At 42.7% G+C, this 13980-nt stretch overlaps 1 protein-coding gene across 5 annotated transcripts in view; it reads right to left on the reverse strand.

Annotated features, from left to right (window-relative positions):
• Positions 1-13980, reverse strand: part of LOC119169563 (cell adhesion molecule Dscam1-like) — a 491221-nt gene that overhangs the window by 128902 nt on the left and 348339 nt on the right. For all 5 annotated transcript variants that reach the window (XR_012886621.1, XM_075876196.1, XM_075876190.1 and 2 more), the window contains exons 7-9: positions 13224-13631; positions 10590-10751; positions 7055-7339 (exon numbers count right to left, since the gene is read on the reverse strand). Coding sequence is in view for 4 of the 5 variants with exons in the window: in XM_075876196.1 (XP_075732311.1) it covers positions 7055-7339; positions 10590-10751; positions 13224-13631 (855 nt within the window). In the remaining variant the exon portion in view is untranslated. The remainder of the gene's footprint in view (positions 1-7054; positions 7340-10589; positions 10752-13223; positions 13632-13980) is intronic.

A 13980-nucleotide genomic window follows, 5' to 3' on the forward strand; every position in this document is an offset into this window, starting at 1 on the left:
TTTATAAATTGCCCCGATCCGACAATATGATTAGGATAAATTGCAGGCGGACCGATTCCACACGTCAAGGCCGGCAACAATTTCCTCCTGCCGAAACGAACGAGGCAACCGAACATCTACGAGGGAGAAAGAAATAAAATGTACGTTTTGCCGGCCACACAAAAAGACGAGCGACGACATGCCAGTGATCCAGAATAAACTCCTTCAAAGTTTCAGTGAGAAAATAGCAGAAAAAAACCCCAAGGCTGACAGAATTGTGGGCGTCAGAGATGCTACTTTTCACACCACAGTGTACGTAGTTTTACTGTTATTTTCGCAAAGCCTCTTCTATACTTATCAACCACGCCTACGTCAGGCTCCGGCACTACTGCGGGAAATTCTTATTTATGGCATCTTAGCGGCGCTTGGCGTTCGAAGAGTTCGCTTTGAAATCCAGCCACTCCGGCCTCTCACGGAATATGGTGAGCAATGGTCTCAACGTCAGAGCACGCAGCGTATGATGGCTTTAAAATTTCACTTGGAGAGGGAGTAGAATTTAGAAGAAAGACAGCATTGTCTAAATTCATGTCACGTATAGGCCTTTTTTTTTCTTTCCTAATCTCTGTCTCTCTGAATTTTATTTTTTATAAAAATGTCTAGTCCGTACAGCTGTTCATTCAAACGTATAACATACATGTTCATCATTTTAAAAGAACATCTACTGTTTTTAGCAGGTTTCTTGAGTACCAGATATACACGGGTTACCCACTTATTCGGCGCACGTTTCATAGATTTATACCCTGTCCCTCGTTAAGGAAAACACATTATTCAACTAACTGGTCAATGAAGAATATTGCAAAAACAAGCACGTTCCTTTACCATGGACTCTTTAACTGATAAGCTAACGGAAAACTTTTCATTTCATATTAGAAAACTTACTAAACAAGTATTGTTTGGTTTGTGTGGTTTCACGTCCTAAAATCACCATGTGATTATAAGAGACGTTGTAGTGGTTAATTTCAGAAATTTGGAAATTTTGACCACCTGGTATTCTTTAACATGCACCCAAAGCTGAGCACACTTGCCGCCAGCATTTTTGCCTTCATAGAACATGCAGCCGCCGCAGCCGGGATTCGATCCCGCGACCTGCGGGTCAGCAGCCGAGCACCTTAGCCACAAGACCACCGCGGCGGGCCTACTAAACAAGGACAGGAAAATGATAGAATAAAAGCATTGTTATCACATGTTACATTCTATGATAAGCAATATCAGCAATATTTGTTACCTGTTTAGCGCATAAAGAAAAGGGGGAATAAAACTTTATGTTAAGTACAGCAAATTTTGAAACTTAATATAATTTACCGCCTATAGCTTGCATCCCTCAGATATTGAAATCCTGCTACTATTCAGTGTTGCTTCCAGTATGCTTCAAACTAGAAGAGTTACATTCGTTCAAGTTTAATAAATATATTGAACAAATTAGCTAAATTATGAAAACTGCTTATTAATCAATCGACGATTTAAAACGTACATGCACGTCATTGCATGTGTGTTCAAAATTCGCACCTTTTTCAATACATTTTTTTTTTGATTGGCATGCGCAAATGTCATCGCAAGTTACGATTTATGATAAGCAATTATACCAGTTTTTATTATCTGTTTAGTGCAACAGGAAAGCGGTAAATAAAATTTCATACGGCTGAATGCATTTTTGTTTTCTCAAATACCTAAACGTTGGTAATCCAACTAACCTGTATGCTGCATGTCAGTATCACTCGCTCTCACCAGTGGCATGTTTTTCGTAACGTCAACGCCTCAACGTGAAATTCTCCTCCAGGATACAAGAATATGTGGATGCAACAACATGTAATTAGCTTGCATACGAGTGTTTCTAACTGCAATTGAAAAGTTCTCGTCACGAAAAAACCTTCATGTCATCACAGGTTAAAGCTTTCAAAGGCCGCATTTCTATCTAACCGTCTTCTTTCACAAGCAGTTTTGGAGTCAGACCTCGTTAGGTAGCTTCGATGCTGCTTCGACACGAAGAATAATTGTGTGAGCGCGTGCGCAACATTGTTCGAGAAGACGGCTTCGCAGAAACTCTTCTAGCGGCAGTGGAAATCAGTATTTGGTGCAGCGTCATCGTGGCAAAGGCAGAAAATGATAGCGTGCCATTGGGAGCGGAGGACGCAACTTGGCCGCGCGTTACGTGACCCGAATCGGACGCTGAATTTTCCTCCTGAATGCGTTTATTCTGCAGTATCACACATCACTCGCTGTTTTTTTGCTTGTTTTTTACTGGGTTATGTGCTTGCTGCACTGTCACAAGAACATTTTGGAGGACCTTATAGGGTGCAGCCTTCTTTGTGCACTGTACGTTAGTCACGTCACGTAAGAGAAAGTTCACACGCTTTTGTGTTTCGTTTTTTTTTACTGATTGCTCTTCGTCTCTAGGAAAAAAAACAAAGACGTATTTCACGTGTCCTGCTGCAACGAACAGAATGAACAATGATGATGGTGACAAGAAAAAAAAACGCACAACACGTTTCTCATGTACTTAGTTGTGTTATAACATTATTCTGCTAGTTTACAAAAGAACCTCATTGGCCACCTGCAAACATAACAGTGGCACTTTTCTTTTATGTTTTACCCTAGGCATCGGTTATTCGCAATCACAAGGCATAATAATGTTTCGGGCAACTTTGCCTTTATCAAACTTCAGCGTATGCCTGTTCATTGCAATGTGAAGTAATGCACGTCCGGAGCACAAAGGTACGCAAACCGCGTCACCCACCATACTCAATAAGTGTGCGATACCTTTTCCGCGATACCTTATATTGGAAAGGAAAGCTGATAGTGCCATTCAGGTAACTACCTTTAAAGAGAGAACTTCTTTCTAAAAGGCAAACGCTAAAAGGAGTCAGTTTCGCTCATCAAAAAACGGCCGTCGGGCTGTCACTGTTCGTTCAACGCCAAGTTCCGCGCATGCGTGGCTGAGACAATGTCTCTGAAGACAACGTCACAGTGCCAACTTTAGGAGCAGTGCTGATGAAGAAAGTAATATCCAATTGCGAGTACTGGCCTGGATACAGTGGGTGATTTGGTTATCGTGTTGCCAAACACAAACACAATTAAAAAAACGTTACATTGCTCTTGTAAACGCACTATTATCTAGAAAATAGGTTTTCCTGCGAATACGAAGAACGATAAAACCCGACTCAACCGGCGGAATCAAACTCGAAATCTGTAATAACATTCGTAGATTATCGCTCTTACTTGATGACATGGTATCACCTTTTAACTTGAACTTGCTAATGCTTTGCCTTACATGCCACACTTCAATATTCATCTGTTGCGCTAAAGGTATTCGCTCCTTCCACAAGTTTGGAAAAGGTTGCAATATTTTTTTTGAAAGAAATGTGCTTGAAAGGTAAAATTAACGAATAAAGAAAACTACATGTCGCGATGCATACATTACCCTGAAAGTTGCTTTTTCATACTTTGTATGATAACTTACTCAGAATAAGCAATAAAAGCAATAATAAATGATATATCAAGCTCTACCCTATCACAGGCCATTGGCTTCAAAATTTGGATGCGTAATGTAACCCAAAAGATTTCTCAATAGAAAAATTGCGAGTAACTGCACAAAAGATTGCAAAAATTATGAAGTAAACTTCATTAGAGATGAGCATAGCGAGGTCTTGGTGTTGTTTGCATGAAATATTCACTGATACTTCATGACCTGAGGCAAACAATTATGAACTTAGACGTACGTGCAGCTGCGCAAAATCATTTTAGAAGGTTAATATTTTCATGAATATTCGTAATACAATTTTTTGCTGAAAGCACGATGCATGGAGCAGCTCAGTTAAGCCAAAGAAGGGCTTTTATTCGGGAAATATTGCTAAGATTGCGTCACTAATTCACGAGAAAAGAAAAGCCATTGGCTGGGAATCACTCATTTATGTGTGCCCGGCTTCCAATTCGGTATGTGAAAGAAGAATGCATGTCTCCAGGGCTACGACCAGTAAAAAAACACAATCGCCGCGGAGTAGCTTCAAGTCGCTTTCGAAGTAGCTACTTTCATTATGTGTTTATAATAAATATTCCTGCCATAACACCTTGAAATGTAATCTTATTTATGGCAGTAAGTGATCTCACGAAAGACGTTGTCATAGCCACAGACATTGGCATAAAAAGTCGCTGACTACTTTATGTGCGCAACAAAGCTGACAGCCGCTACTTCGTTTCAGGCAACATGATTTAGTTCATACATTATTGTGGATACGTGAAAATCAACGCACATTTTATTCCCAAGAGGGGCTGTGTTAAGACAAAGTATTTGCTTTGAGTAAAGCAAGTAGCCCATAGAACAGCGACTCGGTATATAATTATGTTTTTTTTTGTGTGTTCAGCCTGTATTTGTGAAAAGGGACCTTGATATACGTACATATCATATGGAAACCAAACCCAAGACGTTCAAAATTTAAAATACCAGATTCAAGTAACGATGGGCAGCACCCACCTCTAAGGCATACGGTTGTACGCAATCATTGAGTTACACAGTGCTTAAACAATTCAATCTACTATTCAATGATGACTTCAATATTTTTGTCACATCTAATAATGATATTAGGCATTACATTATGGGCAAGATCTTCACAAAAAGACACGGCACGCAGGAATGAATTTACGCTCTCTTTTCGTCTGTTTCTGATGTGTTAAGCAATGCGCTTTTATTTTTGCAATGTGCACACGTATGTGTTCAGTTCCATGTTACATTCAGTTTCATTCACTTCTGTGTTTGCGTGAAGTGTGTATAATGAATTCTTGAATGTAAACATTGGACAGATGTCTGTCTGGTTGGGTATGAAAACTGCGAAATAATTTAAACTCCAACCAAAACGTTTGTGAAGAAACCCGGCGTTTCGGAACCGACTTGATGCCTTACTGAGAGGAAACTGGAACTACGTAGCAGCGGCGTCTTCAAAGCACTCGCGGGGCGGTTAATGACCCTTTCTATCTTTCGCTTTCGTTTCACCGTGGAGCGCAGACCATGTGCATACACTGAGGGAAGGGCTCCGAGAGAACGGTTGATATTTTGGGCCGTTCACTGTATATGCCATGACTCGAGTAAAAAACCTTCTCCTCCAGTTCATCTCGCTTTCAGGGATGGTCGTTCCTTCAAAATTTATCCGGTGGTTCAACGTCTCAGCATGCTCGGCGACTGCGTTGCGTTCTCTGTAGAGCCTCCGCACGTCGTTGGCGTGTTGCTTGAGTCGTTCCGGTAGGTTTTTCGTCTCGCCGATATACGAAGAAGGGCACACGGAATCTTGTATACGACACCAGGGGTTCTGCCTATTGTTGGCCGGTCTTTCGGGCGGGGGAGGAGGCGGCCCAGCGTACACGAAGGCACGTGCGTGATGAGAACCCCTTGTTTTCTGAAGATCCGCGCCAACATCTCGCTGGTTCCTTGGACGTATAGGACCGGAATGCGTTTCGGAGAGCGCTCAATTAAAGCCTAATGGGGTTTCCGTATCCTCTGTTGCTCTGCGCGGCAGGCGCCGGCTCGAATAAAGTTTTGGGGTAGTTTTGGGGAGAACTCAAGGAGTTGTTTTTTCACAAGAAGCCAACGCTCACCGGCCGCTAACTTCAGTGTGATTCATCCCATCCCACCTGCCACAAGGCCTCGGTTGTGACCAGGCTACTTGCGAGAGCTCGGAACATATGCCCCAATGACACGTAGTTAAAGAAAAAAGAGGCCTGCGTAATGGCGGACCTCAGAAGAAAAAAAAAGGCCGCAGAGCACACTGTCTGCACTCCACGGAGAAACTAGAGGGGGTCATTAACCACCCCGCGAGATCTTTGAAGACGCCGCGGCAACGTAGTCCCAGTTTTCCCTGAGGAAGGAACCCAGTCGGTTCCGAAACGTCGAGTTTCTTCACAAACACTTTGGTTGAAGTTTAAATCATTTCTCAATAATGAATTCTTGTTCAGTAGCTGAAGTGTAGCTAGTGCTTATTCTAACGACTGTATAATTGGCAATTTTGATCACAGTATTTTAGGTCTTGAATGACATTTACATATATGAATATTCACTGTGCTGCCATTAAATGAATTCTACAAGAGGGTCAGGGCCCTTGCCAAGCCGCATGTGCAGCTTTTCGTCCTACTCCTTTTTTTTGGCAAAAGAAATGGAAGAATTTGAACGTAAAATTAGCAACAATTTATTACAATGAAGCGGAAAAAGGCTGTTTTAAGACGATTATTTTTTTAAATTTCGAACTGTGTCTTTGAAATATTTTTTGATCTCTAAGTGCTTTAACTGCTGATCAACATTCAAAAAAATTACATGTTGTCACAGAAATATCAGTCTTTTATATCACCGTAATAATTTATCTGCAAAACGTAAAAGAAGACACGAAATAAGTGTGTGAGACATAAAAAAGTCTTACATACAGCTACCTTATGTAAGCTTTACCATGTCAAGGCCATTGAGCTGCGTATTTGGTACATTACTTAGTTATCTGACTTTATGACAAGCTCCCAACACTTATCTGTAATTGTTTTGCTTAAGGGTAATCACAGTGATAAGTAACTATCACGCATACTCGCTACATCTTCCTGTTTCCGTCATCTCCCTTCATATCTTTTTCCCTTTCTCTTATCCCCTGCGTAGAGTAGCACGCTAGAGCACCCAACTCAGTCTCATGTTGACCTCTCTGTTTACTAATAAATTATCTCTCCCTCTCTCTTTCTCGCTCTGCGTGTGACTCTTTTTATATCTGTTATTATCTATTCTGTATGTGCTGAATGACAGGATGACAACACTTATATCGTGAGGGTTCATTTAGGTCAACTAAGTACTCACTGTGAAAATTCCCTAGGCTACCGGAATAACCTTTCAACTTCCCACTAATATTCGTACCCGGTAAGCCCTTTCTAACCGCTGCACATTTAGGCCGTAAACATCTGATAAAATGAAAGATGAATGCTTGTATATTAAACTGCACACTACGTTACGAGCTGAAGCGTTGCGCGTAGTGTGCAACATGTTCAGCCATTTGCTCACCTTTGACAGTCATGGTGGCGGACCGGTTGACAGCGGCGGCCGGATTTCTCGCGACACAGGTATAGTTGCCGCTGTGTTGAGGGCCAACTGAGTGGAAAGTCAGGGAAGACGTGAATGCGTTGAGCATCTCCGTGTGTGCGCCCAGGTCTGATCCCAGAGGTCGGCCATCTTTGAGCCAGCCAATGAACACCGGTGGATCGCCGTCGATAACCACACACACGACCACAGTCCGCATGCCCTCCTCCAAGTCACTGGGGAACTTGAATGGATCCACCTTTGGTCCCACTGTTATAGAAGGGCTTAATAAGTGACACCGAGCCCACCACTTCATTATACATACATACATACATACATACATACATACATACATACATACATACATACATACATACATACATACATACATACATACATACATACATACATACATACATACATACATAATACATACATACATACATACATACACACACACATACATACATACAACTTGTGTTCAAAGTATAAAATACATTAAAATTGTTCTCAGTTAACGAAAATATAATTTTGAAGGAACATGCTTTCTTTGCTAGCATACACATGTGTCCAACAGGCAAAGCACGCTTTACAGTCTTAACAAGTTCGGTCAGGTGCCGCCGAATATATGGTCGAGGATTCTTCCATTTAACCTTCAACAGAATGCAGTTCTAGAGATCAAGATGAGTAATGGAATGACACAGTAAAAACTACAGTAGCTCAAGTGGCCTTCAAAAAAGTGATTAAATTTTATCAGTAGAATATTTTGCAAATGAGCATACATACATACATACATACATACATACATACATACATACATACATACATACATACATACATACATACATACATACATACATACATACATTTACGAACTTGTGTTTAATGTATATCATAAAATAAAAGAGTTCTGAGTTATTTACAGAATATTTATTTTGAAGACCAAGACTGCTTTGCCATTATACAATAGTGTCGAACAGGCAAAACACGCTTTAGAGGCATGACAAGCTCGCTCGTCTCTCATCGACTTTTTCTTCCATTTAATCTCCAGCGGAATGCAGTCCTAGAGATGAAGATCAGTATCGAAAATACACAATGAAAAATGCAAATTAATCAATCAATCAAATGTTATAATCTCGCATATTTCACGCCTTTACGTGCGGTGGTGCCCCTACGCCCCGTACTACTGAGAAGTTAATGTGTAGTCAGTACAAGGCTCACCTTGTACGATTGGGTATTCACGTAAGTTCTCACGAATACATACATACGCACATACATACATACATACATACATACATACATACATACATACATACATACATACATACATACATACATACATACATACATACATACATACATACATACATACATACATACATACATACATACATACATACATACATACATACATACATACATACATACATACATACATACATACATACATACATGCATACATACATACATACATACATACATACATACATACATACAGTCAACCATTAGAGTTTAGAGACCACAAAAGCACGTCCCAGACTGCCTCTCCGTGCCATCTAGCGATGTGTCATGTACTGTAGGCCACAGTGCTGGGCCGGAAGTAAGTTTTTTGTTATTTACTTGCATTACATTTTTGGTTGCTGCGCTGCAGCATGTTTTTAGAGGCGAAGGCTCTCACCTTGTCACGCGTCACGCGTAACCGAGAGAAGGAGAGACGAGAAAGAAAAGACGGCAGAACAAATAGATGAACATTTCTCGTTTTATTTTCTAGATGGCGTTACTCAGCCTCTACTCTCTGATGTGCCGCTACTCTCCGGTTGTCTCCTGCGCGTGTTTTACCTGAGTGCGCTGAGAACGAGGGCCCCTCTCAGTCTGCTTTATAGTCGCCGTATGTGGCGCACCGTTGGTGGGGCACGGACGAAGCTGAGCATCGGGCGCGGTGAAGACGCTTGCGCTCGGCTTCCTCGACTCACGTTTCTTCGGTGTTACCCACGCGCCGTCTGCATTCTAAAACGCTATCGGATAAATGGGCCTTCGCCGCACTCATCATAATTCGCTCCGTGAACATGCTGTGATTGTTTGTTTGTCGATGTTACGCAAAGCAATTATTTGTAGTACTTTCTTGACACTTCTGCTTTAATAGCAAATCAAAACGGACACAACGTTCTTCGAATGGTGTGCTGTTCTTGCAACAGATATTAAATATACGAAGGAATAGGCAGTTATAACACCAAGCAATTTAGCGTGAATGGTTTTCGTAGCTGATGCACGCGCCACAGTTTCTTTTCAAGAAAGTGTATTTAGGAATTCGTCTCAGTCTACTTTCAAAGGCAACTTAATTACCAAGGGTTTAGAGGGGCAGCAGTCATTTCATTCTGCTTTTGTGTTTTAAAAACTGCATTTTATCATGCCACACTTTATTAGTATATTTCGCTTTATTCGCATTCATAAATACAAGTGTTCACAATCTTAACTTTTTGTGAAATATTTATCACCTAAATCTACGTCACAGTAGCGATGCTCCGTTTTTAGGCATTGCTTGGATACTGTGAATAATGTCGCAAATTTACTGTGGGCCTCGTACTGAACCATCTCAGATAATCTACGTCTATATTTTCATATAAGTGAAACGTCGCAATTCTACAGAAATGTTTCAGGAAACCCTCTGGGAGCTGCACTCCCAACTCTGCTTCATAAAAACTAGCAGTTATTCCGTGTACGAATCCAACGGCTCAGTGAGGCTCCCTTAGAAATGGAACGTAAACGACTGTGCGCCTGATCTCGCTGCTGGCTTTCATATAAAGGCGGTAGAGTGGAAAGCGGGTGGGGAGAGCGTATGTTGCGCTCGGTGGCGGGAGCGACTGAGTGAGTGGGTGTGCAGTGACTGAGGCGCTGCGCTTGCCATCTGCCATCGCGCCTGTGCTCCCGCTGCACCGAGAGCGAGCACCTGATGTTTTGCTCGACGCGCTTGTCCGGCGCAGGGAGCTTTGACACCGACGGGGGCAAGAGTGACGGTGTAGTGCAGGCCTAAGAAGCTTGGATTTTAAAAATGTTTGGTTTCCTCAGTAACTTCAATGTCGCGAAGCAGCGCTTACAGGTTCTGCCTAGCTAACATGATATCAGATTTGTAAAGCGTACTTTTTGCATTGCTTTAAAGCAATAGAAGAAGCCACTGCATGAAACCATGAAGGAAAGCTAAGTTGTTTTGATAGGAGGTGCAGTAAAATTCTAGCTTGTGCATATGAAGACCACTTTATGGGAAAGCACTAGAAACGGTCTATGGGTTTTAAAAATGGTACATTTCTTTTCATTTACGCTAACGTACTATAAGCAAAGCACACATAAAATTATCAAAATTTACATCCATAGCGTTAAACAACCGTTTTAAATATCCAATCTCATCGGCATCTCACCAAAAATTGCTACTTTCTCAGCCCAATACTGAATAGAAAGTTAAAACAACTTCATGTTCTCAGAGAATGGGGTGCCTGGACGGAGGGCCTTTATAATTCCAACCTACCCATGACGTGCACGTGCAGTGGTCTCCTGGCAACGTCCCCGCGGCCATTCTCAGCAACGCAGTCGTAGGTACCTTCGTCTCCCTTTCGGTTTACTTCCGAGAGAACTAGTGTGCCGTTGGCATGAACCAGCTGGCGGTGGCCGCTAGGAAGTGTCCTCCCCTCTGTAAACAAAAAAAATTAACGGAATAATAACACGAGAGCCTTAACGGCAACTGTTTTCTCGCAGCTGTAGGCGCTGTACAATAGTCGCAGACGTCCACGAAGGCCCCTGGACTTTAAGAAACACAATAGCAGTTTAATTGCCATGTTGGCCGTCGAGCGATAGTGACGGTGCTCCAGCAGCATCGGCAAGAAGAGTGGCTGATTGTCCAATTGTGGCGCCACAACACTGCACAACTGTCAGAGTATTTGCTGATGATTTCCTTTATCTTTTTTCGTGTTTATGTTTTATGCCGAGCTCCTCTTACTCGGTATATCTCATCTTTTTACTCCCATTTCTCTTTTCCCCCCGCGTAGATGAGCCAAAAGAATTGCTCTCTGGTTTGTCTGATTGCGTTTCTCTTTTTGATGATTTGTGGGGTTTAACGTCCCAAAACCACCATATGATTATGAGAGACGCCGTAGTGGAGGGCTCCGGAAATTTTGACCACCTGGGGTTCTTAAACTGCACCCAAATCTGAGTGCACGAGCCTACAGCATTTTCGCCTACATCGAAACTGCAGCCGCCGCAGCCAGGACTAAATCCCGCGACCTGCTGATCAGCAACCGAGTACCTTAGCCACTAGACCACCGCGGCGGGCCCCAGCATCTTCGGTTGACGTGAAAGACGCCGGTCAATATCTTTCGGATTGAAAGGCATTTAGACAAGTTAATAAACTGGGTTATAGTTTAACAAATCAAAATATATAGTTCTCATGCAAAGGCAGTGGTCTCTCTTTCTAGAGCTGAGTAACCTACTTGGAGTTCGTAACTTGAGGTTGTTGAGGTTTGATGGGAGCATGCAAAATCATCCTAATAATGTTTAAATGGGTTGGATATACCACAATTTAGGTACGTATTATTTTTTAGGTCTCCTTCCCCGTGTACTGGCGAAACTGGAGACCGAGCTTTCTCTGGGTTACTTTTATTGCCGTTTTTTATTTTATCGTTTTATTACACATGAATTATCAGTATAAATTAACCTGGTTTTTCTAACTTTCTATGCTGGATTGCGCTGTGCAGTTGCGTTGCACGGTGAGCTCCTCGCGTAATCTGTCCATTATATTTAATGTTCTACCCTTCCCTAAATTACTCGATTTTAAGGCTAAGCTGTTCTACCCTGCCGTAAAACACCATGACCTAAAATTGCCGTCACCGGGAACTTGCACTCACTCTCGTCTTCCTCACTCCTATTTTCGGCGGCAACATTTCTTGGCACTGAAGGGAAAATTATGAAGGCGGAGCTTCTGCACATGTATCACTACGCAAAGTAGTCTGTTTTGGCACGTGTATCGCAACGCTATAGAAAGTGACGGGGGCGCAACATCAGCGTTTCAGTTTACGCAGACAGCACTTATCGTTTGAGGTGCACGCAAAAAGACGGGGCTTTCTCGCGCGTTCAGAAACGTGAAGTCACAACGAATAAGTTCAAGTAAGTACAACTATCCTAATGGTGGGAGCTGCGTCCAGTCTCGAATAAGTTTACGAAGGAAATAAAGGGGGAGCTTCAATATTTCAGGGTGAAAATACGAGCGCTGTTGTGGAACTATATTCAATGGTGGTAGGATTACCGCGATTTGGCTCCGTAGCCTTCGCTCCAATGCTTAGAAAAGTTGTCGCCGAGTGTAGGAGATGTCCGCCGGTTTGTCAGGTGTTATAGCGAGAGAAAGCACCGAGCGATGAAGAGATGGTGAAAATGAAAGAGGGAAAGATACAGAGAGACAGAAATTAAGAAAAATACAAGGAGAGAAAGCTCTCGTGAGACGGCGGGATACGAACACGCGTACCAGCGATTGAATTCACTCGTATAAACTGCTTAGATATTCAGCGCAATGACAAACCATAGCACAGCCTTTAGAGCATCGTAGACCTAGGAATATAGAAAAAGAAAGTGAGAAAAAGTAGAAGGAGGTACGTGAGGTTGAGGTGAAAGAAGAGGAAAAGAGAGAAAATAAAAAGATGCACATAAAGAATGAAAAAGAGAAGCGTAAACAAGAAGTGCAGAAAGAGAAAGAAAGAACCAGATGGAGGGAGAGGTATAAAAGTATAGCGAGCGAGAAAAAGCAAGCGAGGAATAGAGTGAGACAAAGATAGACAAAAGAAAAAAAGAGGAAGAAAGAGAGAAGTAAAAGGAGATAAAAAGAAACTGACAAAAGCAACAAAAACAAGCAGAAAAGATTGAAGTAAAGAAAGGAACCAAAATTGAGAAAACTTAAGAGAAAAAAAGAAGGTCATCAAGCTCTGTAGAGAAAGACAAGGAAATAAAAAAAATAGGTTTCCTAGAAAGAGCCGAAAGGCTTGTGCCTCTCTGTGTCATGCTTTGTGCGACTTAGTGCAAACTTACCGTTTTTTTTATTACAAGCATGAGGAATGCGTAATATTTTAGTATGTTAGTGTTGTTCCACGTTCAAATAATTGAGCAAACTCTCCCTCACCTCTCTCCCACCGAATAGCAGTGAGCGGATATCCTCCGACGGGGCAGTGCACAACCAGGCTTCCTCCCGAGAGGGCTGTCACGTTGCCCATGGGCCGGATGGCCGGCGGCCCATAGACGTTCACGCGGGCAACGTGCGCGACAGAGCCAACATCGTTGGCGGCGCGGCAGCGATACACGCCGCCGTCCTCGGGACGCACACTGCTTATGTTGACGTAGCTGACCACGCGGTTGTCGCGGGTGACGTAGTCGCCCACCCTGTAGCGGATGGTCTCCGGCAGGTGGCGCCCGTCCAAGTCCCACGTGACCTGTGGCAGCGGGTTGCCCGTGGCCGTGCAGCGCAATGACACGGAGCCGCCTGGTTTGTGGATGGACTCGGAAAATACGCTCTCCAGGACTGGGGGCTCATCTTGTTTTGCAGGACGAAAAGAAGCAGGAAGTGTATAATTATAGAATTGTATGGGCCAAAGCAACGATATGATTTAGAGGCTCCTCAATGTAGGAGACTCCGGAATATTTTTGAGAACCTGGATTTCTTTGCGTTTGCCTAAATCTAAATACGCGGGTGCCGTGCTTTTATTCCATATCAATGCATTCGCAACGAAGGAAGAAAGAAGCTGTGCCCTCTAGGTTAGCAACGCAGCCTTTTATTTGCTAGGCTACTACGCCCCAAAAGAAAGCTAGGGTAATGAGGTAGCATCAACTTCGTTTATCAGACAGCTGCATTTTAACTCTACCGGCAAACCATATTATGCTAC

This window comes from Rhipicephalus microplus, chromosome 2, assembly GCF_043290135.1.
Source record: "Rhipicephalus microplus isolate Deutch F79 chromosome 2, USDA_Rmic, whole genome shotgun sequence".
Taxonomy (NCBI): Eukaryota; Metazoa; Arthropoda; class Arachnida; order Ixodida; family Ixodidae; genus Rhipicephalus; species Rhipicephalus microplus.